Source organism: Furipterus horrens, unplaced genomic scaffold, assembly GCF_987537825.1.
Source record: "Furipterus horrens unplaced genomic scaffold, mFurHor1.1.pri manual_scaffold_6, whole genome shotgun sequence".
NCBI lineage: Eukaryota > Metazoa > Chordata > Mammalia > Chiroptera > Furipteridae > Furipterus > Furipterus horrens.
The window spans coordinates 27,781,803-27,807,168 of record NW_028327176.1 but is presented as its reverse complement, the minus strand read 5'-3'; the positions used below and the strand labels follow the sequence as shown (position 1 = coordinate 27,807,168).

The following is a 25,366-nucleotide window of genomic DNA, read 5'->3' as shown; positions in this document are numbered from 1 at the left end:
TCCATTTTGCTATTCTTGTCTTTTCTGTTGTTGTTCTGAACATGTATAATCTTTAGAAGCGTATGTTTGGAGACCAAAGACTATTAACATGCCTCTTTGATTGACAGAACAATTATTCATTCATTTATTGATAGCTTTGACCTAATGTAGGGGAAATGCAATTGAGACATCACAGTTCTAGTTTGGGAATTGATCTGAAAAAGCAAATCATACCACTTTTTAAAAATCTGTATGTGTTAGCTTTTCTCTCACAAATATTTTAGTAGTTTTCCATTAAATGGAATTGTAGAAAGGTAATAACCAAACTTGTGTGTGAAGCAAGGGAAAATACTGATTATATAAAGCTTTATATCATATGTGGTAGCTACTGTAGCATTTCTCTTGTATGACAGTAATCTAGCCTGCAACATCTACTTGCGGTTTTGAAATTAACCTGTAATTTAGTCTTCACCCCAAATGACAAAAATTCAAATGACTCTGTGGGGTGCTGGAAGATGCACTGTAAACAGGGCTCAGTGAGGGGATAAGGTGGAGTTCCACAGGATAGGCTCGTTTTCACTGTGTCGGTATTATTGCAGTAAAATTAACACTTCTTCCTGGTATTTTACTTTTTCAGTACAGCTTAAAATCTTAATCTAGATAAAATAGTAATTCAGTCTAGGGCAACATAACATTTGTATAATGGACCAAAATGTTAGGGCTTCAACACAAAATTTTAAAAGGCTTTCTTCCTTTTGAAAACTGTTGCATGTATGAGAGAAATGTGTTTTCTCCACTAAGACTGTCACTGTCATTATCATTAGTACTTCAGTCCATGTCTCTAACCATGCCTCTTTTCTTTAAAAAAAACCAAAACATTTTATACTTTTAAGAAAATCTTTAATTTCTTAGTCCAAATTGCATCGACTTATTAGGTTAAACAAACAGCAGTGCTTTTAATAGCGCATAATCTATAATTAGATACACTCCATGAAAGTGGGAAGTCCTGGGACCTGATGCAGTACCTTTCTCCTCCTGTGCACCGAGTAGCAATCAGTCAATCTCTAGATGCTTTAATTTCCTTATCTATTTAAAAGTGAAGGATGGTGGCAGGTAGAATTAGATTACATGGTCTCTCTACAGTTTTCCAAGGTCTCACGTATTTCTCATACTGTCATTTTCTTTTAAAGGAAAAAAGCAGTTTTTAAGGATTCACAAGAATGTATATCCGCACTCTTGTTTAAGAAACTCTGAGTTAATGAAAATATCGTTCTATTTTAATTATTTATCACATAAGAGAAGCCTTGACTTTGTAATTGGAAATAATTTTTAAAAGCTTACTCTCTAATGAAAAGCCTTTTAAAAGTTCTTATAGAATTCACTGAATTCATAAGAATGTCCTGGTTTTAGCAACAATAAATTTCTGTATGTATGAATTCTGAAGTTATTTTCTCCTCATCTGGAGAGGCGGCAATGTGAAAAGTAAGATAAACTTGATGGCAGTATGAAAAGGAAGATAAAGTTGAAAGTGCTTGAAAACTCCCTTGATAGCTGTTGATGGACATTTAATAAAGTTTCCCAAATTTGGAATTATTGAGAACTATGAACACATAAGCAGTTGGAAAAATATTTGATAGTAGACATTGTTTTTAGAAATAATGCATTCTTAAAGTAATCTTGGAGAATACCTTCATCTATTTTGACTTTTTTTTTAGTGCCATTTAGCAAGTGAAATAATAAAAGAGGAAGCAAGGAAAACAAGGAAAAATGATCTCTGTATTCTGAACATTAATATATAAGGATTGTTTCTTTTTTTTTTCATTTGGCTTCATGGTTTTCTGCCTTGAAGCTCAGCCATGTACGTTTTGACTGGTCAGTGTACACATCTCTCAACTAAATTAGACATATTTTTTTCATTGTTAATATTCTTTATGTTTTCAAGGGATGACTTACCTGCTGCTCTTGAAGCCACCATTGGATGCTATGAAAAGTATAAAGTATTACCGAGGATTCATGACGTCTTATGTAAACTGATAGAGAAAGGCGAGACTGATCTAATTCAGAAAGGTTAGTCACCTTTTAATATCTTGGTGCACCCAGAGTTCACCTCCTGCACCCCCACCTCGTGCCCCTTGCACCCGCTGCTTATTTAATCTTAATGCTTTGCTATGAAGAGAAAATTGAACATGAAGGCAAAGCACATCCAGAGAGATTTTGTTATACTTCTAAATTAAAAAGAAAACTATCAGGTAGATTTTCAGTATTATAAATCTCCTTAATTTTAATAACTTCACTTTGAAAAGCTGCCCCTCTATTAAATTTTGTTCTTCTTCTTGGTTGATCTAGCTCTATGAGGATTTTTACCCTCATTGTCACCATTCCTTTTTGAAGCTAAGTCGTAGGTACTTAATGTCATAAATGTGTGCTGTTAAATAAAGACTGTGACAGGAAATTGGTTGACATAGCTATAATCTTTAAGATGTTCTAGATATTTGTTTTAAAGTTTTCTTGTATTTTTCCAGAACTTCAAGTGATACTGTGTTTCTCTACATATTTTTTCTTCTAATATATTTTCTTCTTTCCTCTCTAGCAATGGACTTTGTGAGTCAAGAACAAGGTGAAATGACGATGCTCTATGATCTCTTCTTTGCCTTCCTACAAACAGGAAATTACAAAGAGGCCAAAAAGATCATTGAGGTGTGATTTTAACTGCAGTATTCTAATTGTACAGCTATTTAGACTCTTAATTAGAATATGTTTTAAAATTTTAACCTTTAATTACACTTATTCTGATTCATGTTAATATAATTCAGTCCCAATAATGTGGTGGGGGTAGGGGAAACTCGGCCAGCTTCTTTATTGTGTATAATTACAGTTCAAAAAAGGCAGCCTCGTGCGTGGTGTATTGAATTTGTTTCCTCACTTTGTTAAATTCACTGTTATATATCAAAATGATATTTGCATAAATCTTGGATTGTGGAACAATTAAATTAAACTGGCATTCCTGGGTGTAAAGTTACTAATCCTCTTTGCCAAGGAATTCTTTGTTCTTAAAAGCAGTGGAATTTAATTTGCTGCAGTTCGCGCTCAGATTTATTTGTAATGCTTGTCTCAGGTTAATCAGCCAGACAAGTGCTGTCTGCAACTGTTTGGCATTTAATTTAAAATTTCTTCTTCTCTTTGTTTTTTTAACTGTGGTAAGCAGCTTATGGGAAATAGTAGGTGACAAACCTGGCCTATTTAGGATTTAGTATATTTTATCTAAGCTTGATTGAAATTTGCTTACTAAAATTGATAAGTCAAAGGGCAACAATAAAGCTTGTCCAGTTTGTGATTAATTTCACTATTAAACAATTCTGTGTCCCCTAAAAAGTAAAACATTCCCCAGAAGATGGACCCATAACCTTAAAAAAAAATTTAATATAATTAAATAAAATTATGAACGCACCAGTAACCATGTTTCTCTCGGATCATACTTTGCCATTACTCCATGTCTTTTTCCAAAAGTGCCCATGATGAATGATACACAGAGGTTGGTGTTTGGCCTTCTTGTTTGTATATTGATGACTGCTTATTATGAAAGTGAAAATAGAGGCACACAACCCATAAAATGATTAGTTTATATTGATGTTTTCAGGAAAAAAGTCTGGTATGGAAAAGGAGGACTGTGAAATTAATCCAGGACTTTCTTTTTATCTGTCTTATAACTCAATTGATCCTCCTACCAGAGGGAAGTGGGACATGTTTTCTTGAACAGATGTTTCTGTAGCTCAAGTAGTTCATTTGTATTTTTTAGAAATGGTATAAATTCTTTCATTGTAAAGTGCACTATATGTCTGTCTGAAATGATCAAGGGAGTTGTTTGCCTGTTGAATTCTGCTGCTCCTTATGCATGGTATCACTATTAGCAGGGCACCAATCAGAGTTGAAAAGAAGCTCAGGTATTCAGATAATGCTGATGAAAGGTTCTGCAGGAGGCAATCATGCGCCTCTATATGTAGGAAGACACAACAGGAACAGCCGAAGGCATAAGAGTTCTCCTTTTGCCGGCTACTTACTAGTGTGATAATGGACAAGTTTTTAAACCTTTTATATTTTCTTGTATATAAAAGGGAATACAGGGTGGGGCAAAAGTAGGTTTACAGTTGTTCATGTGGAAAATAATACAATTACAAATAATATATAAGAATAAACTATGTTTCATGTATTCATAACTGTAAACCTACTTTTGCCCCATCATGTATAGTATCTTTTTAAAAATATTCAATCACATAATTATGTAAAGTGGCTTGCCTGCTTCCTGGATTATGGTAGTAATCAACAATATTAATTCTCTTTGCTCCTTAAAGGTAGGGATTGTATTTTCTTCTTTACGCCACATAATTCATAATATGCTTAGCAGAAAGTACATTCTTGTCACGTGAATAGGTAAGAGAAGACTGCCTCTTAATTACTCTAAAGCTTTGCCAATGCACATCATCACTAAGTGTAATCATTTAGGAATAGCTGTCTACTGATTACAGAATTTTCATAGTGGATATGTACAGAATTGCTTAAAGGATAAAGAATAGCTTTACAGAATCCCTGCAGTGTTATAGAGTAGTTTAGCGAGGTGTGTAATATGAGAATATACTGAAGCACATTGCAGTTCCTTTTTTTAATGGTCAGTTGGACTCGAATTAAAGTTGGGAACTTGCTTTTTTCACTTTGAAATTTAAGACCTGGAGTTTCTTAGTTTTATAAGGATTATTGAAAATATAAAAAGTAATGAAAATTAATAAACTAGGGCTGTATCAGCATATGAAAGAATATTATAAAATACTGAGTAATATTTTTACCATTCCCCAAAATGCAGTAGTGTCTTATCAGAGAGTAGGTTCATTAGGGTTGAATTTCCAAAGCAAAATATACAATAAAGCTTCTGGGCTTTGAAGCACTGTGGGAGATAAACCAGTGATTAAAACGAACATAGTCTTATGTTTTATTTCTATACATGGATTATTGCAGGAGGGTGGGATTATAGCTGGTATTTTGCTTTATACTTTTCTGCATTTTAAAATTTTTTTGTAATGAGCATACAAGGTCTGTCCAGAAGGTAATCCAGCCATGTAATATGAAAAAGAGAGACATATTTATTGAAGATACAAGATACAAGAAACATTGTACACAGGACAGTGGCAACTCAGTCCCGTTCAGAGTAGGCACCTTGGGACCTCACAGTTCTCCCAGTTGCCCTCAGCTACCCCCTCATATTTTCTGGAATTTCATTGACTATCTGAAATCTCTTCCCTTTCAAAGGTGATTTTAGTTTTCAGAAAAGCCAGAAGTCACTGAGTGCCAAATCTGGGCTGTAGGGCAACTGAGTCACTGGGTGATTTGATGTTTTGCCAAAACTGCACAAGATGTGATGCACGAGTGGTGCTTTGTTGTGATGACGTTGCCGATCACCTGTTGCTCAGACCTGCAGCCTTCTGAATTATCTGAATAGTTTCTGTGGAGGAATGTTCAAGCTTAACCCAAAATTTGATGCAGATTCGTTGCTCTTCTCACTCAGTCATTTTGTATGCAGTGGTCGCGTAGTACACATGCTCCCTCAATGACATCTACTGCCCCCACTGACGGGTACAGTGAAGTCATCATTGTTCGTGTGCATTCCAGTCCACTCTCCTTGGCTGCCAGGTTACATCGGTGTTGTGCACACTGTTCCTGTTACATTAATAATGGCTGGACTTTTTCCGGACAGGCCTCGTGTATACTCTTACACTAGAAAAAGTGTTATTTTCTTCCAAAATAAAGAGAGTAAGAAAGAAAAGTGAATCAGACTAAGATCAACCCTCAGGGAGCTAATCTGAAACTCTGTGAAGGTGAGATTAATATGAAGAGAACTGCTATATGAGACTGAGAAGTGTTAGCTGCAGTAAATATAAATAGTCCTGTGTGTTTAAGAATAGAACTTATTCCCAAATTAGGCAAGGCTTTCTGAAGGAAATGGAGTATGAGGAGGAGACTGATGAATGTGGTAGTACTTAACATTGGGGAGTTTGAGGGTTTGGGAAATGTATTTTTGAAGTATTAGAACACAGAGGTAGAAAAGAGGAAATCACTAAATATCCCTCCCCCCAGCTTTATTGAGATAAAATTCACATGTAGTATTGTGTAAGTTTAAGGTGTACAGGGTGTTGATTTGCTATATTTATATATTGCAAAATGATTACCACAGTGGCATTAGTTAACCCCTCTATCACCTCACGTAATTACCATTTCTTTTTTGAGGTAAGAACAGCTAAGATCTCTCTTAGACACCTTCAGATAAATAATGAAGTATTGTTAACTGTAATCACCATTCTCTATATTAGATCCCTAGACCTACTCACCATATAACTAGAAGTTTGTACCCTTGACCAACATCTCCCCATTTTCCCCCTCCTGAGCCCCTGGCAGCCACCATTCTACTTTCTGTTTCTAGGGGTTTGAATTTTTAAGATTCCACATATAAGTGATATCATGCAGTCTTTGTCTTTCTCTTGTCTGACTTATTTCACTTAGCATAATGTCCAGGTCTGTCTGTGTTGTTTCAAGGGGCAGAATTTCTTTCTTGCGGCTGAAAAATATTCCCTTGTACGTAATAAACACCACATCCTCTTTATCCATAGACACTTAGGTTGTTTCCATGTCTTGACTATTGTGAATAATACTGCAATGAATATGGAGCACAGATACTTCTTTGAGATCCTGATTTCATTTCCTTAGGCTACATATCCAGAAATGGAATTGCTGGATCATATGGTAGTTCTATTTTTAATCTTTTGCGGAACCTCTGTACTCTTTTCTGTCGTGGCTGAACCAGCTGACATTGCCAACAGTGCTCAAGGGTTCCCTTTTCTCTACATCCTTGTCAACACTCATTTCTTTTTGATGATGGCCGATCTCAAATGCAAGATGATAACTCATTGCAGTTTGGATTTCCTAGATGACTAGTGATGTTGAGCATCTTTTCATGTGCTTAATGGTCATTTGTAGATCTTATTTGGAAATAGGTTTATTCAGCTCCTCTGTCCATTTTTTAATTGGATTGTTGGGTTTTTGGGTTTTTTTTTTGCTTTTTAGTTGTATGAATTCCTTATTTAGTTTAGATATTAACTCCTTGTCAGATACGTGACTTGCAGATATTTTTTGCCATTCTGTACGCTACCTTATCATTTTGTTGTTTCTTTTGCAGTGCAGAAGCTTTTTAGTTGGATGTTGTCCCACTTGTTTATTTTTGTTTTCATTATTTGTGTTTCTGGTGTCCAAAAAAATCATTGCTAAGACCAATATCAAGAAGCTTTTCCCTATGTTTTTTTCTAGGAGTTTTATGGTTTCAGGTCTTATATTAGTGTCTTAAATCCATTATTTTTTTGTGAGAGACATAAGATAGTCCAATTTCATTCTTCAGTATTTGATTATTCAGTTTCTTCAATGCCATTTATTATAGAGAATCTCTTGGCTCCCTTGTCAAATATTAGCTGGCCATATATGCAAGGGTTTATTTCTGGTCTCTTGATTCTGTTCTATTGGTATATGTGTCTATTTTATACAGTACCATACTGTTTTGATAATTATAGCTTTGTACAATAGCATAGTTTGAAATCAGGAAGTATAATACCTTCAGCGTTTTTTCTTCAAGATTGCTTTGGCTCTTCAGGATCTTTTTAATGGTTTCATATGAATTTAAGATTGTTTTTTCTAGTTCAGTGAAAAATAACATTTGGAGTTTTCCTAGGGGTTATATTGAATCTATAGATGATTTTGCTTTTGTGGTGTGGACATTTTAATAATATTAATTCTTCTTATCCATGAACAAGTGATATCTTTCCATTTTTTTTATATGTCTTTAATTTCTTTTATCAAAGTCTTAACAGTTTTCAGTGTACAGATCTTTCACATTGTTGGTTTAATTATTCCTAAGTATTTTATTTTTTTGATACTATTGTGAATGGCATTATTTCTTTTCAGATAATATTTTTTTGTATGTTGATTTTGTATCCTGTGACTTTACTGAATTAGTTAATTAGTTCTGTAGTATTTTTGTGGTCTTTAGGATTTTCTGTGTATAAGATTATATTTGTAGCTCTAACTGGTTTGTCTCAGTTGGTTGGGCGTTGTCCCACAAATTGAAAGGTCACCGGTTCGATTCTCGGTCAGGGCTTGTGCCTGGGTTTCGGTCTCCAGATAGGGTGTGCATAAGAGGCAGCTGATTATGTTTTTCTCACATTTCTTTCTCCCTCTCTTTCTCTCCTTCTCTTTCTCCCTCTCTTCCCTTTTCTCTAAAAATAAATACATAAAATATTTTTTAAAAGATTATATCTGCAAACAAAGACAATTTTACTTCCTTTCCAATTTTTTAAGTAATTCTTTCATCCTGTAGCATAGGATTTGTGGGAAATATTGTGTAAGGGTAAATTGTTTCCAGAGGCCCTTCTTATTAGAATAAGCAGGATGGAGGTCAATCAGAAAACAGCGGACTGTGAACAGTGTTAAAAAGAAATTTATACTAGCAGAGGGATGTATGATAGATTAAAAGGGGTTTGAGGCAGTCAGTGAGATCAGTAGGATCTGAATTAGGATAATGGTTGTGGGGACTTTCAAGACACCTTAGTCAGTTATTTCAGTTGATATTTAATAATTGAAGCAGAAGATAGGGTGAATTGACAGAGGCATGAGGTCATTTAAGCTCTGACCTGAGTTAAGCTAAGCTCTAACTTAGATCTGATAAAGCAACTCCCCTCATAAAGGCTTGAAGTTGGCATTGGCAGATTCTTCGTCTGAAACTTCCCGAATGAAATCCTTTCACAAAAGTGGCTGATAACATTTGTGTGGTTTCCCAGTTTGACCAGTTTTCCCACCCTCCCTCCTTTTTTCTCTCTTTCTCTCTCCTTCCCCCCTCCCACCCTTCCTGCTTTTCTTCAGGAAATGCTTATTGATCACATGTTATAGTCCTGGAGATAGACCTTAAAAAGCTGAATCTATAATATGCAATAATTGCTATAAGAGAAACTATCGGAAGGACCTATTTCAGACTGGATTTTCTGAGGAAGTGATGTTTGGGATAAGAATTAAAGGATGGATTGAAAGCCAGCCACATAAAGAGTGAAGGCAGAAACATCTCAGGTGGAAGGAACTGCCTGTGCAGAGGCCCGCAGGCAGGAGGTGCTGCCACCCTTTACCCTTCTTCTGTCTCTTAGGGCCTGATCAGATAGCACTGTAAGACCACAGTTAGAATGTCTGGTACATCGTCGAATACTTAATAAATATTAGTTCTATTTCATTCCTTCCATGTGCATTCTTTCAAGCCATGTTGAAGTCATTCTTTTTGTCTCTTCTGTAGTCTCATTCTCTGCAAGCTTACTATCCCTAGTTCCCTCCACTGTTCTTGTGGCATGTTCTGGAACAAAATGTGCCATTGAGGAAATGTTCACACATTATTTTTACAAACTTACATAATAATATCTGGTAAATTTATTTTGTGAACTGTATCTCCCTTACCAGTGATGATGATCAATCTGATTTTTCCCGTGTATAGAGACTTAGGTAAAACTTACACATGTTATTGTTTGAAATATGCCAAATATAACAATTAACTGTTAATCCCATTACTCATCTAGTTGTCTTTGTGGGTTTTTTCTCCATTATTCAGTGCATATTTCTTTTATATATAATTGAAATAAGTTGAATCATGTAGCTTAATTCTGTCTCCCCCCTGCTTATTGTCTCCACATTTCCCTTCATGTAATTAAGAACCCTTCTAAACATTATTTTTAATAGTCACATCATTTCATTGTATAAGTGAACTAAGGTTTATTTGTCCATTTCTCCTTTGATAAAAATTTTCATTGTTAGTAATCATCTTAATTCAAGTGTTTACCCACTGGCATATCTGGTTTTCAGATATTTATTTAGGATCATTTCTTAGAAGTAGGTGAAATGTCATTACCATTTTTAAGGCCTCTGATACTTAAAGACAGAAATTTTTATTGTGTCGTAGGTGATAGCTCTTTTACACTTAGTAGTAACAGAGATTTGGACTAAAACCCAGGCTGCCTGAGTTCTAGTTCCACACTCCTTTTGTTAGAAATTATGATAAAATAAATGGAATATTTTGTTTTAAAAATACTCTTTATTCTTTTAGTCAAGTATCTTTAATTTTTTAAAAAGATTTTATTTACTTTAGAGAGAGGGGAAGGGAGAGAAACAGCAATGTGTGGTTGCCTCTTGCATGCTCCCCACTGGGAACCCGGCCCACAGCCCAGGCATGTACCCTGACTGGGAATTGGACTGGCGACCCCTTGGTTCACAGGCCGGTACTCAATCCACTGAGCCACACTGGCCAGGGCAAGTCAAGTATCTTTTAAGGTACTTCAGTCACCTTCCAGAAAGGAAGTGTTACAGGTCATTTAAATAAATTAACACTGTTTGGATAATTCATTTTGTGTTTTAAGACAGGACATTAAATCCAGAGAGAGATGTTACATACAAGTATACAAAATTAAATGATGATATGAAAGGTTGAATGACCATATTAAAAGTTTCTATTAAGAAATACATTATTTAATTTTATTCTTAGTCCTTGGAGTAGTTCAGTATTCATTTACTAAATGCCTGTCATGTACCAGGCGCTGCTAAGTTCTCAAAATATAAACACAAAGATGAGTAAGAGTCTTCTTTAAACTTACTTTTCTAACCTTTTCCTTGCTGTTCAGACAAACTTAATAATATAGCTAATAATACTGGTAAGACTTTTATATTTCTCAAATGATTTTCATGTATATCTTCTTATGAGCCTCACAAAACAACTGAGAAGTAACTAGGGCAAAGAAACTTAGCATGTGAATGTAGAGCTTGTTTAGTTAGTAGTAGTTACGAAATTTGAAAGTGGGTCTTGATTTTACGTTTTCTGTTGGTTCCCTTATACCACGTATGCCTTCATTATCTTGTTTTTTAAAAAAATGAGATAAGAAATATTGTGTGAGTTTAAGATATACAATGTGTTCATTTGATACATTTTTATATTTCAATGACCTTCATTATCTCTAGACCCTTCAGTATCTGAGCCGACAGAACAACTTACTCTTTTCTCCAGAAGTACTCTTTCCTGACTTAATTCCTCTCTTCTTATCTGCTGTCATCCTTTCGTCACACTGCAGTGAGAGTACATATGCTGTCTTCTTAGGAGATGAAACTTCCTTTTGAGTTTTGTGTTTTGGATCCAAAGTTTGAATAATAGCAATCTCCCAATCTTTGTTACTCATGCTTGTTCTTGACGTGATCAAACTTGGGGTTTTATCTTAATTTGCCTTCCCTAATAAGCCAGGATGGATCTTATATATACAGGAGGGATTTTAGAGCTAGTCGTTCCCCCCTGACCTCCCGTATTTAAAGAGATGTCAGTTCTCATGCCAGTTCATATCTCCCTCCAGTGAGTCTGTTTACTTAGTGTCTCCTCTAACACCTGGTTAAGTGAATCATGTTTACTTTACAATAAAAGTCCAATGTTGGTTAGACTTGCTCAGCCATGCATATTTTTCTCCTTACTAGACATGGTCTTTAAGTTTATCTCTGAAGATTTGGGACAGAAGGACAAACATTGAAAGGTTCAATAAGTTTCATGATACCCCTTCCCCTTCCTTGCTATCCTGGCTGTGGGGATAAATAGTTGGGCTCTTGTTGTTTTTGTTTGTCCCATCCCCTATGCCCTTGACTTTCCTCCTAATACTGTGACTAAAGGGCACGAGGCTGGGGTAGATGTTCATTTTCCATTTCCAGCAGTAATAGAAAGGAAAATTAAAATAGTTGAAAAATTCTATTTCAGTCAAATTTAAGATTGTTTTTCTTGAGATAGAGTTTGAAGTAAAAGAATCTTTATTTCTTTTTACTTTAAAGGTAATTTATTTTTACTAGTATACATAAAAGCCTATTAAAACAGCAAATTTATATCAGTAACAATGGAATTAAAGTACTGGAAATTATTTTTGATTTTGGATTGCTTTTTGATCTTATACAAATGAATCTAGCACTAAATCAGAACTTCATAAAGTGGTTTGAAGCACAGTAACCCAGGTGGAAACAGACATGCCAGTTTTTTTATTACAATAATTTTATTCTCACTGTTCATTAAATAGATTGTATATAGCAAAAACAAAAAACTAGAGGTGAGTCCATTGTCTTAATTAAATATTAACTGGTTTTTGATAAGTTATATTCAACATCCCAGTTAGAATTCTATTCTTCACCATGTTTTTATTACATTTTCTAATTTTGCTTTCAATTTGCAATGTTTAAAATTCAATAAGATGTTAAGAGAAAAGCCAGAAATGTAGACTATTACAAAAGCCTAGGAGATTTAGTTAATCTGACCTAGATGTTCTTTTGATTATTGAGATTTATATGTGAAAGCAGTTCTCAATTTCCAAATGAAACAGGAATATCTGCCATAGAAGTCAGCTGTCCTGCCAGTGACAGAGACTGATCAGCCACAAAAAGGAAGAGTTTAACATAAAGGTTGTGCTATTTAGATGGTTGGCATTTGGATCAGCAATAATATTGAAAGTTGTGAGTTAATGTAACCCTTGCATTTTGCCATGTTTGAACGAGGATTATCTCGTATTTTTTCAAGGACGTTTTGTATGCAGTTGATGATGGTCTCATTTTCAGTGTAATGCATGTGACACAAAACAGATAATGTGAGAAAATCCTTGGGGAGAAATTATGTGAAAATGTAAATATTAATGATACTTGAGAATGTATTTCAAAAATTAATTTATTCAACATTCATTTCTTATATCCCAAAATATGGATACTTGTACTGTTAGAATGAGAACACTTATACAACTTCTACTGTACCAGTTTCTCTGTCATTCTGCCAGAGCTCTGACATACGAGCTCCTGCTTCCGTTGTTAATTTAAGACTGTACAATATTATTTTAAAAAATAAAAAGAAAGAGGACTTATAAGAAATCAGATTGGGGGCTAGGTACCTGGTTTAGTCAACAAAGCTGAATGGAGAAAGCAAGTAAAGGTACCTCCTCTAGACTAGAGCAGCCAGGGCTAATGAGTATGTAGTTTTCTTATCATAATGCTGTGATTGAAATGTAGTATTTAGTGGTGAAGCCCTCTTACAGATGATGAAAATACTATCGTTACAGTGACAAATCCATGGAATTATATGTGAAGTGGTTTGTTTTTTATCCCAGTATCCAAAATTGTAAAATAATTGCTTTGAAGCCAGGCTTATTGACTAAACCATAGTAATTTCTAATTGGGGATATAACATATGCTATTGAAATAAATTAAGACTGAACTAATTTTAAGTACTTAGCTCTTTAGACATTTAGTTTAAGATATTAGGCAGGCATTTGCAGTACTCAGAAGACTTGTCACTAAAATTTTACATATCATTTTTTAAAAGGTATTGGTTTATGATTGTGACAGTTGTTAATAAGTCTGTGTAACATTAGCAATTCTTGCTTCCTGAATCTATTTGGATCTGGGGGGGCGGGGAGGATGTGTTTAATTTAACATAGTTTGGAGTTCATTTAGTTCATTATTTCAAGGTTACTGTTTGAACTAAAGAAAGCTTAACCATTTTAATAACTAAAGATTTATGGAATGAAACTTGATCTGCAAAGCAGCATTTCGAAATAACCTGCATCTTCTAGACACAGCACAGGTTAAGTATAGGCCTTGTGTTACACTCTCTTCTAATCCCAAAGGTCTTTGATAACTGTGGGTTTAAGTTATACATTTCTTTAATATATATATTTGAAAAGGAGCCAGCAAATCTGTTAAAGGAAAACTGTTTGTCTTTGAGGGAAAATTAACATTTAACTAAAGCTTTATCTTGTGTGCTCTATGATTGTTTTATTTTACAGACTCCAGGCATTAGAGCTCGACCTACAAGACTTCAGTGGTTCTGTGATAGATGTATTTCAAGTAATCAGGTTCGTGTTTAATTTGTGGTCTAAAGCACCTAAAACTGAGTAGAAAGCAAGTGTCCTACATGTCGTATAAGCATCTGGGGATTTCAGGAGATAAAAGCATCATTAATGGAAGTAGTGTTATCTTGGTTGTTTTCCAAATAAGCTATAGCTTAATTCTTGTTCCAAAAATTCTGAGTTGGGCCATGAAGATTTTAGCTTGCTTAATCCTACTGGTTTTGAGCAGGCTAACCATATTTCCTTGGCAATTAAAATCTGCTTCAATCCATAGTGACCAGAGGAGCCCCCTTGATGAGAGGCCTGTGGAAATTCTGCTTTACCCCCCTTACCCCGCCCTGAAGTTCAGACATCTTTTCACATTCTGCCAAGCAGAAGCTGCAGTGGAACAGCGTTATAACATTTGGGTGGAAGAGTATTCTTATGAATAAATAATATTTGGGGAGTTCTCCACCCCAAATATCTTTGAATTCTCCAAAATACACCTTGTGGAAGTTCTCTCCACTAGATAATTGATCATGTTGGATTCTTGACTCCAAGGAGTCCTTGAACCTTTTAATTAAAAAAAAAAAAAAAATTTAAATTTTACATAGCGGTAAAATACATGTAACATAAAATTTCTCATTTTAGCCATTTTAAGGTTACAGTTTAGTGGCATTAAATACATTCACGTCATTGTACTCAGCTCTTTAACTTTTGAAGTAAAGTTCGTTTTCCCTCTGGGTAAAGCTAATTTCAAGGATTATTCAACTGAGATTCGCCAGCTATAAAATATATCTTTTATTCAATTTAGATCCATCTGTCATTCTTATTTTTAAGGTTGAAACTCTAGAAAAATTAGTAGAGCTGACACAGAAGCTATTTGAATGTGACAGAGACCAACTCTACTACAATCTGCTAAAACTATATAGTAAGTAATCTAATTGTTCCTCATGTTTTCATTTTGATACATTTATTTATTTTGTTAAAAACAGCAGGCAGGAAAGGAGTCTTGGGCTTTGAGGAAGTTCCAGGGATTGTCAAGTGTGGAATAATAGCAGAGATTCAAGTAGAGGCCAGATTGAACTTCATCATAAAACATCGTATGGTATTGCTAGACATTGTAATTTCTGATATTCTTACTACAGTAATGAGAAGATGAGAAAAATCTTCATCGACTTGCTTGATTTAATAAGACATTTGAGGACAGATATTCTTTTTCTTCTTAAAAAAAAATTTTTTTTTTTAAATTTATTTTAAGATAAGGGAGAGAAACATCAGTGAGTTGCCTCTCACATGCACCTCAACCAGGGACGAGGCCTGCAACCCAGGCATGTGTCCTGACCAAGAATCGAACTGTTGACCTTTGGCTTTGTGGGACAACCCTCAACCCACTGAGCTGCCTCCCAGGGCTTTTCTTTTTATTTAACTCTCCAGATCTGTGATTTTCAACCCTTTTCATCTCACAGCACACAAACTAACTACGAAAATTCTGCAACATACCAAAAAATAACATTTTTTGCCGATCTGACAAAAACATAATTTCGATTCATTCACACCATATAGCTATTGTTGTGTTGGCTGTTGTCATTTTTTTATTCAAAAAATTCAAAGTCTTAAGAGAAAACAAGTCAGGGTCCCTGACTAAATTAGTCAGGTATTGAATGTTTTAAAAGTTCATGAAGCACACTAGTTGAAAATTGTCCATCTAGATGTGTCACTCATTTCTGTAACCAGGTAACCATTGACAGTGTTCATGAGTATAGATCTTTTTCCAGAAAAGTGCATATTGATATATAAACTCATTGCTAAGCAGTTTCTTTTTAAAATGTGATCATATTATAATGCAGCTTTTGATAACTATTACAAACATTTTTTGACATTTATTATCTATAAGTGACTACATTGAACTAGAATTTAATCAATCTATTGTTAGACATATGAATAGATTTCAGTTTTTCATATTATAAATTAACATTGCATTAGTCATCTTTGTACCTTAATCTTTGTTCACACCCTTAATTGTTTTTTTAGACTGAATTTGTATTTGTATTAAAGGTTAAAAGTAATTGCCATTTCTGAAACTTTTGATCTCTGTTACCAAACAATGTTCTGATATGTTTTTACACATTGAGGAACTTGGCAATCTCTTTTGGAGTATTTGAGTAGAGAGGAACAACGCTTAGAATAGTCAGTGAGCCTTTATTTATTCATTTATTTATTTTGCTTCAGGGATAGTTGATCCGCACTTACTGTCCTGTTTTTCTAATGAGAAATTCTCTTTCACCAAACGTGGACAGCATGAATAAGCTGATTTGTTCGTCTTTTTGAACTTGTATTTCTTATCATTGGGAGCTTTATTGCATCTTGATGGTGTAAGTAAAATAAGACTTTCTGTAAAATTTACAAACTTTACATGCATTCTTAGAGTTATTATTTCACTCTGTGTTGTCAGTCTTAAAATTTTGATTTGAAGGATCAAATTCTGGTTCACAGTAGTGAGGTTGTTATTGGATATATAGAATTTAAGAAGTTTATGTTTTAGGAATTTCGTCCTTAATTTGTGGATTATAACCTGTAATGAGTACGAAGTCTCCCTCTTCTCCCCACATCTTCTCCCTTTTGAAAAACTAACTGTTCCATGCTTAAATTCTGGTTTTATGCAAAACTCAGAAAAATACTAAAGTTATCCAAATGAGTCTCAGCTTTTACAGTAGTCCCCACAGAAGACTGTATAAACTTTCATTCAGGAAAAAATGGTCTCTGAAGCCATTATCATGCTAGCCATTAAGGTGGGCGCTGCAGATCAGAAGGGTAGTTTGCTCTGCGGAAAGAATTAGACCTCTATCCAAGATTTAGAGTACAGGAGGGAATGACTGTAACAGTGTTGAAGGTACAGTGGTAATCCAGGGAAGGGTGAGAGGTTGCTGGCCTCACAAAATTCTTTTTCTTATGCACATGACCCTTTGCTGTTGATTCTTGAAAGAAAAGAAACAACTTTTAAGTTCATTTTACAATTTCTTTTAGGGATAAGCAGTCTCTGAGGTTTGCTACCATTTTCTTCTCCTTAATACCCTCTGTCTGTTCTGTTGGACATCTTCCTCCAATTTCTCACTCTGTATTTGCGCCAGGAGTCTGAGGAGCTCTGTAGCACAAGGGTTACCTCTTGTGAGGATGGAAGCCAGTGGACTTGTTATAGAGAAGTGTGCCTTTTAACTCAGTTTGTTTACTTCCCACCTTCAGAAGTGCTATAAATGGATAATGTGGTTGTGATAACCCTAATTCTTCTCTTTCTGAAGGAAAAGTAAGTCATCTCCTTCTGTGTCCCCTTCTCTCCAGTTTGCCCTTTGACTTGGACCACTAGCTAAATATGTGAAATAATTTATAAAGCACTGTGGACTCAATTTATTTGAGAAGGAACATATGGTATGGAGTGGTATATGAAATGTGGTCTTGTTATACTTGAAGTCTGTATTTTGAATTATGGATTTCCGAGAAAATAATTTGTTTGACCTACTGGAATTTTTAATGAGGTTATTCTTTTGAGTGATGTAATTTTAGCATTTGAAAGAGTTGGCTTTATTATTTTGGAGAATTGTTGAAGAGCAGTTTCGCTTTTTTTATTTTAAAACTGTGTTTCTCACACATGGGCACTTCTCTGTGTGTTGTGAATTATAACATACTACAGGTACATACACCAAAACCCCCAATTGCTCAGTGGTTTATGACAGCCAACATTCATGTAACTATAATGTAGATTAAGATGTATAGCAATTTTTGTACATTTAAATACTAGCTGTACTAAAACTGATTTGATTTTCTACTTATTCTGGATAGTATGGTATTTATGGGTGATCTGTTACAAGAAGTGTCATTATTCAAAGTCTAGTTCTGTCCTTTCTAATACATTTTGACTTTTCATTGTGATAGCCTTGGAAGAGTAGATGCTGAGACCTACAACAAACGTTACATGAAACAACTTCCTCACCTGCATAAGGAATATACTATTAAATCTAATTGGCAACATTTTCACCTTCTTACCAAACATGTTCTTATAAACACTTCAATTTCTCCACATATACATAATAAAGGTAGTTCATTCTTTGTATGCATGAAGTATTATATCCAAACATAAAACTGCTTTACATTTGTAATTTAGCAATAAAAATTTTTTCAAAAATCTATTTTTTAAAAACCAACCATTTATAACCTTAGCATGTATTCTGCCTCAGAAATTATTTATGTATGGTTTTCTTCAAGTACTTATGGTCATTGGTACTTTCTCCACACTATGTGGTCTTTCCCCCCTTTCATTATTAAATAAATAAAATATCAATATATTCTAAATTACTAAAGATTTTGGCAGTACAGTAGTGTACACAGCAAAATGTGACAATGTCCGTGTGTCCACCCAACCTGTCAACTGTGCATCTTTCCGGTTCTCTTTGCCTGTTTATATCCAGTATTTTTTACATATAGATCTAGTATTTTGGTTATATTCTCTACATGTTTGATACTTTAGATTGTGTTCTCTGGCGTCCTGTTTTACTTAATATGAAATAAACACAGGAAAAGGTAAATGCTTTCTCTCTTTAATTACCAGTTTTTTGAAGTGCTGGTGTCCTTGGAACCTCTGAAGTCAGTCACTGATTTACTTTATGAATTTTGTTTATGTTGGAACTTGTCGCAGCATTTTTCTTTTCGGTGCTCAAATTGGCCCACCTTTGGCCAGTGGGAACCCCTTCACGTAGGCTTCGGCATTATTTGACAGACCTTGTTAGTGTTTGATATTTCCTTGTTTTTCAGGCAAAACAAAACAATCCAGGCTTATGTGGCGTAATTCCTGTCCTAGACCTAGAGTCTTCTTTTAGACGGGCATGATATTTTGAGACTAGAATCAGGTGATTGACAAATGGGGAAGTTGGAAATTGTGCCATCTTATCAGTAATATGTTAAAATTTGTCACTTTCTAATTAAAACCCGAGCTAGAAGTCTTTATCTCTTAGTTTAATACCATAGAGACTAAGTATAAAGTGTTGTTTTACACACTCATCTTGTAGCCTTAAAATGTAGCCCCACCACTGTGCCTGTTCTTACAAAATTCACTAACAGGTCAAAAATCTTTGGTTTTAGAGCTTAAGAATTCTCAGTGATATGTAAGAGTCAGTCCTCTTCTTTAGAGAGGGAACCGTGAGTTCCAGGAAAGTGATGGGACTGAAGAGGCGAGTCTTCATTCTGGGCTCACAGCCCAGGTGTGTGGCTATTTGATTTTTCGTATAGCAAGTATAATTGTTGTATTCTTGGTAAAAGGAATTTTAAGCCTCAGAGGGATATTGTGAGAGAAAGGCTCTGCCTTTGTGAGATTTTACACAGTTGCAGAGTTTGGCACATTGACTAATCTGTTTGCCTCAAACTGATGTGTTTTTTAATCCAGGTGAATTTCCAAGAGATATTTCCCCTTGGCTACATGTATGAGTTATGGTACGCAGCTGAGGGTCTAAAATGTTTGAAAATGTGCAACTGTATGCTTTTCTTTAAAAGTGACTAACAACAAACTTTTTCACGTAGTTGAGTAGGGAGAATTCCCTTGGAATAGTTATGTTAGTCTAAAAGTTAATTATTTTAGAACTGGTTGCAACACCCACTGCATCGGAGGACGCAGTCAGGGATATATAAGCAGCTGTGGACATTTTATTTTATTTTTTTTAACGTTTTAGTTTGGAAATAAAAGTTAATTTTTTTTTAAAAAGCACCTCAGCAGCGCTGTTCCCCACTCTTGGAAACATTCCTAACAGTGTCTTCTGCAGTCGATAGTACCCCAAGGCAGGGGGCAGACATGTTCTGCCTTTCCCTGTCTTCAAAATTAAAGATTCTGGGGCTTGATGTTTTGTTTGTAATTTATGTGTCAAATTAGTTTTATACATTCACATACTTAAAAAAATAACTTTTACAAATTGAATTTTGCATTACATGAGAACATTTTAATGAAGGAAAGCATAATTAGCTTATGAGAATCCTATTTTGAATATTGATTGTAAATTTAAGGGTTTTGTATTAATTAAACTGATTTTATTATTAAAGTATGTATAAAATCACTCTAAACTTTAGACTAATTTCTCTTGGGGCCACCTTTTAGTATATTCTATGTGAAAGTTTAGGCTGCTTCTACATATGACTGAGGGAAATTTTCCAAATCATTACTTACCTTTTTCTTTATTGCAGGTTTCTGTTGGAGTGTGAATATTTTTTTGTTCTTTGACTTCTTTACTTCCAGGAATCATTAATTACCAAAAACTTTGCTTTTAAAGTTGGGGGGATGGGATAATATAGGAAAATTCCATGTGTTTTATTTAGTATTCGGGTATATTTGAGATATCAATTTACTTACGTTTTCTGGAAAATTTATGCCCTAAAACAAACCCTCTTACCCAGAGCTGACTGTACATAGTTGAGATATCCCATCTTCATATTTGCAAATTTTAAAAAAGAACACATTTAAAATAGTGTTTAAAAACTTCTATTCCCTGTTAATCCACAAGTATTTATTGAATGCCTGCTCTATATCAAGGGCTTTCGGTCACCTCAGACACAAGGAGGGACCTCACCTGGCAGAGGATGCCCGGAGGGCTAAGCAAATGAGCCATCATCTCAGCCACACGGTTTCCCCTTCCATGCTTTGGAACCCCTAACTCCTCAAACCTTCCTGGGTCCTCCCCAGCTCTCTCCCATTTTCCCAGAGGGCACACCTGTCCGTGGCCATGGGACATCTTCTTGTGTTTAGGTCAAGGGTAGAAGGGCCACAGAGTGCCTTGCTGAAAGCTGGGAACAGCAGTGTCCAGATTTACAGATGGGGAAACAGGCTAGTGGCTGGACAGGGTGTAGATTCAAATGCGGACCAAAAGGCCTTCTGCAGACACCTCCACTCAGCTCCGTGCCCTGGTCTGACCTGGCGGCTGAGTTTTACCTCCTCCCTTGGCCCCTCAGCTGCTGTTCTGTTCTGCTCCCTAAAACCCTCAGCGGACTGGGTATCCAGGGCATGGTGGGAACTCCCCGACTCTTGTGCCTCCCCCTTTCTGCAGACCCCAGTAGCCTCCTGGACATCATCTGCCATGCAGCGGTCCTATCCTTCTACCCCTTGCGGTTCCCAAGTGAGAGTCTAAAGCAGTATTTCTTTGTGTTCAGTAGTTATATAGAACTTCATGTATCATATGACATTTTTCATATTCTGCTATAGTTTTTCATAAGCAGGAGTCTGTTCAATGATCTTCTCTCTTTGAAATCCAATTAAACTGTTTAAAAATAAAGCCCTTTTTCGGCTCTAATAGGTTTAATTTAGTGGGGTGACATTGGTTAATAAAATTTTATAGGTTAAAGTCTTGATTTTTAAGTTTTTGATATTTGTGAAGACTAGGTTACCACATAGAAGGAACTAGATTTTTCAACATAAAGGAATCTGCCTACTTCCTTCCAATCAACTTCCCATCCTTTTAATGCTTCCTTATCTGATGGCATTGCCTGTGGGGATAAGAAATTATCACACACTATCATAGAAACTTTTCAAGTCAACCAGAAAGACAGAATTCTCCCTACGAAACTATGTGAAAAACGTTTGTTGATGAGTCGCTTTAAAAGAAAATTATACAGTTGTACGCTTTCAAGTGTTTCAGACCCTCGGCTGTGTGCTCCGCCTTACACATGCAGCCGTTGTCCTGCCAGAGAGGGAACTTCCTGTCTCTGATTCTGATTTCCGCACTGGGAAGTTTCTCCGTTACTTTTAAAAGACACATATTTTATCAATATGATTTTTAAGATGTTTAACAAAGTCCAGGGGTTGGGGAGGGGGTTTGTTTTTTTTTTTAATAGGTAAGGAATTTCTGTGGTTTAAAATTCAAAAGGTGTGCAGAAAGTAGCCTTTTTACCTTTGGTCCACAATCACTCTATTCCTTTCCCTGGAGGCAATTCTTGAAATGAATCTTCCTTCAATATCAAATAAGGAAAGTCCTAAATATTTTCATGAATTCTACTTAGTATGTTCATTAATTCCTGTCTCATAAAATTTTACAGAAATAAATGATGACTGGCAAAGAGCTGATGCTGTCTGGAATAAAATGCAAGAAGAAAATATTGTTCCTCGTGCGAACACATTAAGATTATTGGCAGAAATCCTTAGGAACAATAATCAGGAGGTTCCATTTGATGTACCCGAGGTAATTTGTTTTTAACTTACTGCATAAGAGACGTAAGGTCATAGATTAACCCAGTTTTATACTGAAAAGGTCACTATATTTACTACTTTTTGTGTAACTGAATAATTTTGTTTTTAAGTTGTGGTATGAGGCTGAAGAATATTCCCCGACTTCTTTAGCACCCTCAGTTGAAGAACCTAATTTCCAGAAAGATCTATCGAATGCCTGCCGAAGGAAGAATAGCAAAGGTAAGCATGTATACTGGGGTCTCCCTTCTAGTAGCAACTTGGGATCTAAGCCCAACAAACTTAGAAGTGTTCTAAGATAGAGGTAGAACTTAAATTGTATATATTAATTCTATTTTATTTTTTTAATTAACAAAGACATTTAGGGGAAATTGGGAAAATTTAAATTTTGACCGAGTAGTAGGTAATATTTAGGAATTGTTCTCATTTTTATTACATATTATAATTATATTATGATTTAAAGAAAAATCTCCTTAAAGGTGAGAGTCTATATTGAAATATCGAGAGATGAAAAAAATCTAGATTTCTAGAATTTATTTTAAAGTACTTAAGCAATAAAGAACAAAGATAAATCAAATCTGGCAAAATGTTAATAATTATTAGAGGTAGGTGACAGGTGTATGGAGGCGTTCATTGCACTAGTCTTTAGATTTTTCTGTACATTTGAACTTTTTCACAATGAAAACTAAAAAGTATACATTTGCTCAGAAATTGCACTTTGAGCTCTGTTGGTGGGGCTCACTGGGTTGCAGCATCATTCCATGGGCCATGGGTTTGATTCCTGGTCAAGGCACATACCTACGTTGTGGGTTTGGTCCCAACTGAGACACGTACAAGAGACACCTTATCAATGTTCCTCTCCCTCACTCTCTCCCACCCTTCCCCTCTCTAAAAAATTACGCTTTCAAAATAGCGTTATCATGAGTGTTTTTTGGCAAATCAATTTGTTATATATTTTGCTTTTATTTGAAAGCAAAAAATGATTAGGGAATGAACCACCCTAATCATAGTGTGTGTTGAAGCAATTAAACAATACAGAAGCCTCCTTTTATCCATGGGGAATATGTTCTAAGACCTCCAGTGGATGGCTGAAACCGCAGTAGTACAGAACCCTGTATATATGCATGTGCTATTTTTTTTCCTACATGTACATTCCTATGTAATTTATATAATTTATAAATTAGGCACAGTAAGAGATTAACAGCAATAACCAATAATAAAATAGAACGATACACTGTATTAAAGTTGTGTGGATGTGACATTATTAAGTAAAATAAGGGGTACTTGAACATAAGCACGGCAGAAACAGGACAGGTGATCTGATAACTGAGCTGACTACAAAGTGACTTAAGTGCGTCCACAGCAGGGACACACTGGGCAGAGGGACGATGCACATCCTGAGCAGGCTGGTGGAGAGTTCAACGTGCTACCCAGAACAATGCGCTACTTACCACTCCAAAATTTCTTTATTTCTTGAATTTTCCATTTAATATTTTTGGACTGCAGTTGACCATGAAAACTTAGATAAAGGAGGGACTGCTGTGTCTTAACTTTGGATGCAGGACATGAGCTTTGTTTCTGGTTTTCTTCCCTTTCTCTAGTGGTAAACGTTCCTGAAGGCATGCCTACTTCTATTACAAATACTTTAAGTTTTATGACCATCTCGAGCCCTCTGATGCCTAAGCTTGTTAATTGCACTCTAGCTATTTTCACTTAGACTTTGTTGTACTCCCCCAAAATCAAATATTACTGTTGTTTCCTATATTTTTGTTAATTTTCTCCATAGAATGATACCATTGTCTTTCAGTCCTTCAGTTTTTGTGCAGATTTTGAAGTTTGCTTTATGATAAATCAACTATTATGCAGATTTTTTTTCATTTTAGTGTTGACATTTTTGAGCTCTGATCAGTAGAAAGAAATTTATAAATGTATAGATCCTCTTAATTACTTTTTTTAAAAACGATTTCACTTGTTTTAGAGAGAGGGGAAGAGAGAGAGAGAAACATCAATGTGTGGGTGCCTCTGGTACGCGCCCCCAACTGGGGACCTGGCGCACCAGCCAGGGCACCTCTTAATTTCTTAACTAGAAATTTTGTGACACCAACATAAAATGTATGGAATAAGAATAAGCTAAGCTCCTGTGCTTTGTCAGTCATACAGAGAAACCTTATTCTTTGCTGCGTATTCAGTCTGTACTTTCACCATGCAGCTGTTAAACCTAAATGCAGAATTGATTACCGTTATCAGTATTTTTCACATATTCTAGTGGAGTTTTGATTTGACCGAAATGAATATAAGGTTAATCTGTAGTTTCTGTTTAAAGATTCCATAATTCCTTCATGTATTGCCTTTTTTTTTTAAATTGTTGTTTTATTTAAGTAAAAAATGTAACATTAAATAGATAGAATGCTTATAAATGTAGAGCTACATTCCTATTCTAGTTTTAATATACAGTTTTCACTTCCCTAATTGGTTTCATCCTGTTAATTTTTTCAAAGCTTTTAGTCCCTTTTGTGTATATCTAAGATTTGAATGCTTAGCAAAATATGAGTACCTTGAAAAGTGAATGCTTGCATTGAGTACTTTGAGAAGTGAATGCTTGCATTAGCATTTGATCAAATTCTGATAGTTAAGTATACTTAAAGGGTAAATGTGACTTTCACACCAGAAACAAACCTGTGGTGAATGAGTTTTGTGCATTACAGTGATAACTTTTTTAAAAAACTACTAGAAAATTATAAACACAGCCATACCAATTTGTGTGAAGACTACAACTTTTAGAAAACAACTAATAAGATTTTCTAGATTATTTTAGTGATCATAATTGTACTTATTTATTTTTATTCAGGAAGCAAGTAAACTGTTATATATGCTTATTGAAAAGTAGACAATAATTGCATTACATCTTAACTTCTTAGCTCCCTTAAAAGGAAAATTTTTACTTTGTGTACTGAATGATAGATTCTCTGATCTTTTTAATTAAGATACAACTATCTCTCTTGTTTTCTGTGAATTTAGCTTGAAAGGATAAGTTTTTGATATGTCACTTCAGTTTAATTGAGAGACTAATGCAAGCTTGCCTAATTATAAATACAAGAATGGTTCCTGCTTGTTCAGAAACCTTTAAAATAGTTCAGTGTTCTTCTGAACATTAGCATCGTGTTCATTCCTAGCTGTGTGTTCTGTATTTCCTTACATTGAACTTAATATCCATAGAAGGTTGTAC

The 25,366-nt window shown here is 35.1% G+C and overlaps 1 protein-coding gene across 1 annotated transcript in view; it reads left to right on the top strand.

The window, feature by feature from the left end:
- The window catches only part of LRPPRC (leucine rich pentatricopeptide repeat containing), a 100,471-nt gene that overhangs the window by 52,788 nt on the left and 22,317 nt on the right, over positions 1 to 25,366 (top strand). Inside the window, exons 24-29 of the mRNA XM_090281227.1 lie at positions 1,922 to 2,046; positions 2,570 to 2,676; positions 13,887 to 13,955; positions 14,769 to 14,859; positions 21,993 to 22,135; positions 22,254 to 22,362. Coding sequence (XP_090137353.1) covers positions 1,922 to 2,046; positions 2,570 to 2,676; positions 13,887 to 13,955; positions 14,769 to 14,859; positions 21,993 to 22,135; positions 22,254 to 22,362 — 644 coding nt within the window. The remainder of the gene's footprint in view (positions 1 to 1,921; positions 2,047 to 2,569; positions 2,677 to 13,886; positions 13,956 to 14,768; positions 14,860 to 21,992; positions 22,136 to 22,253; positions 22,363 to 25,366) is intronic.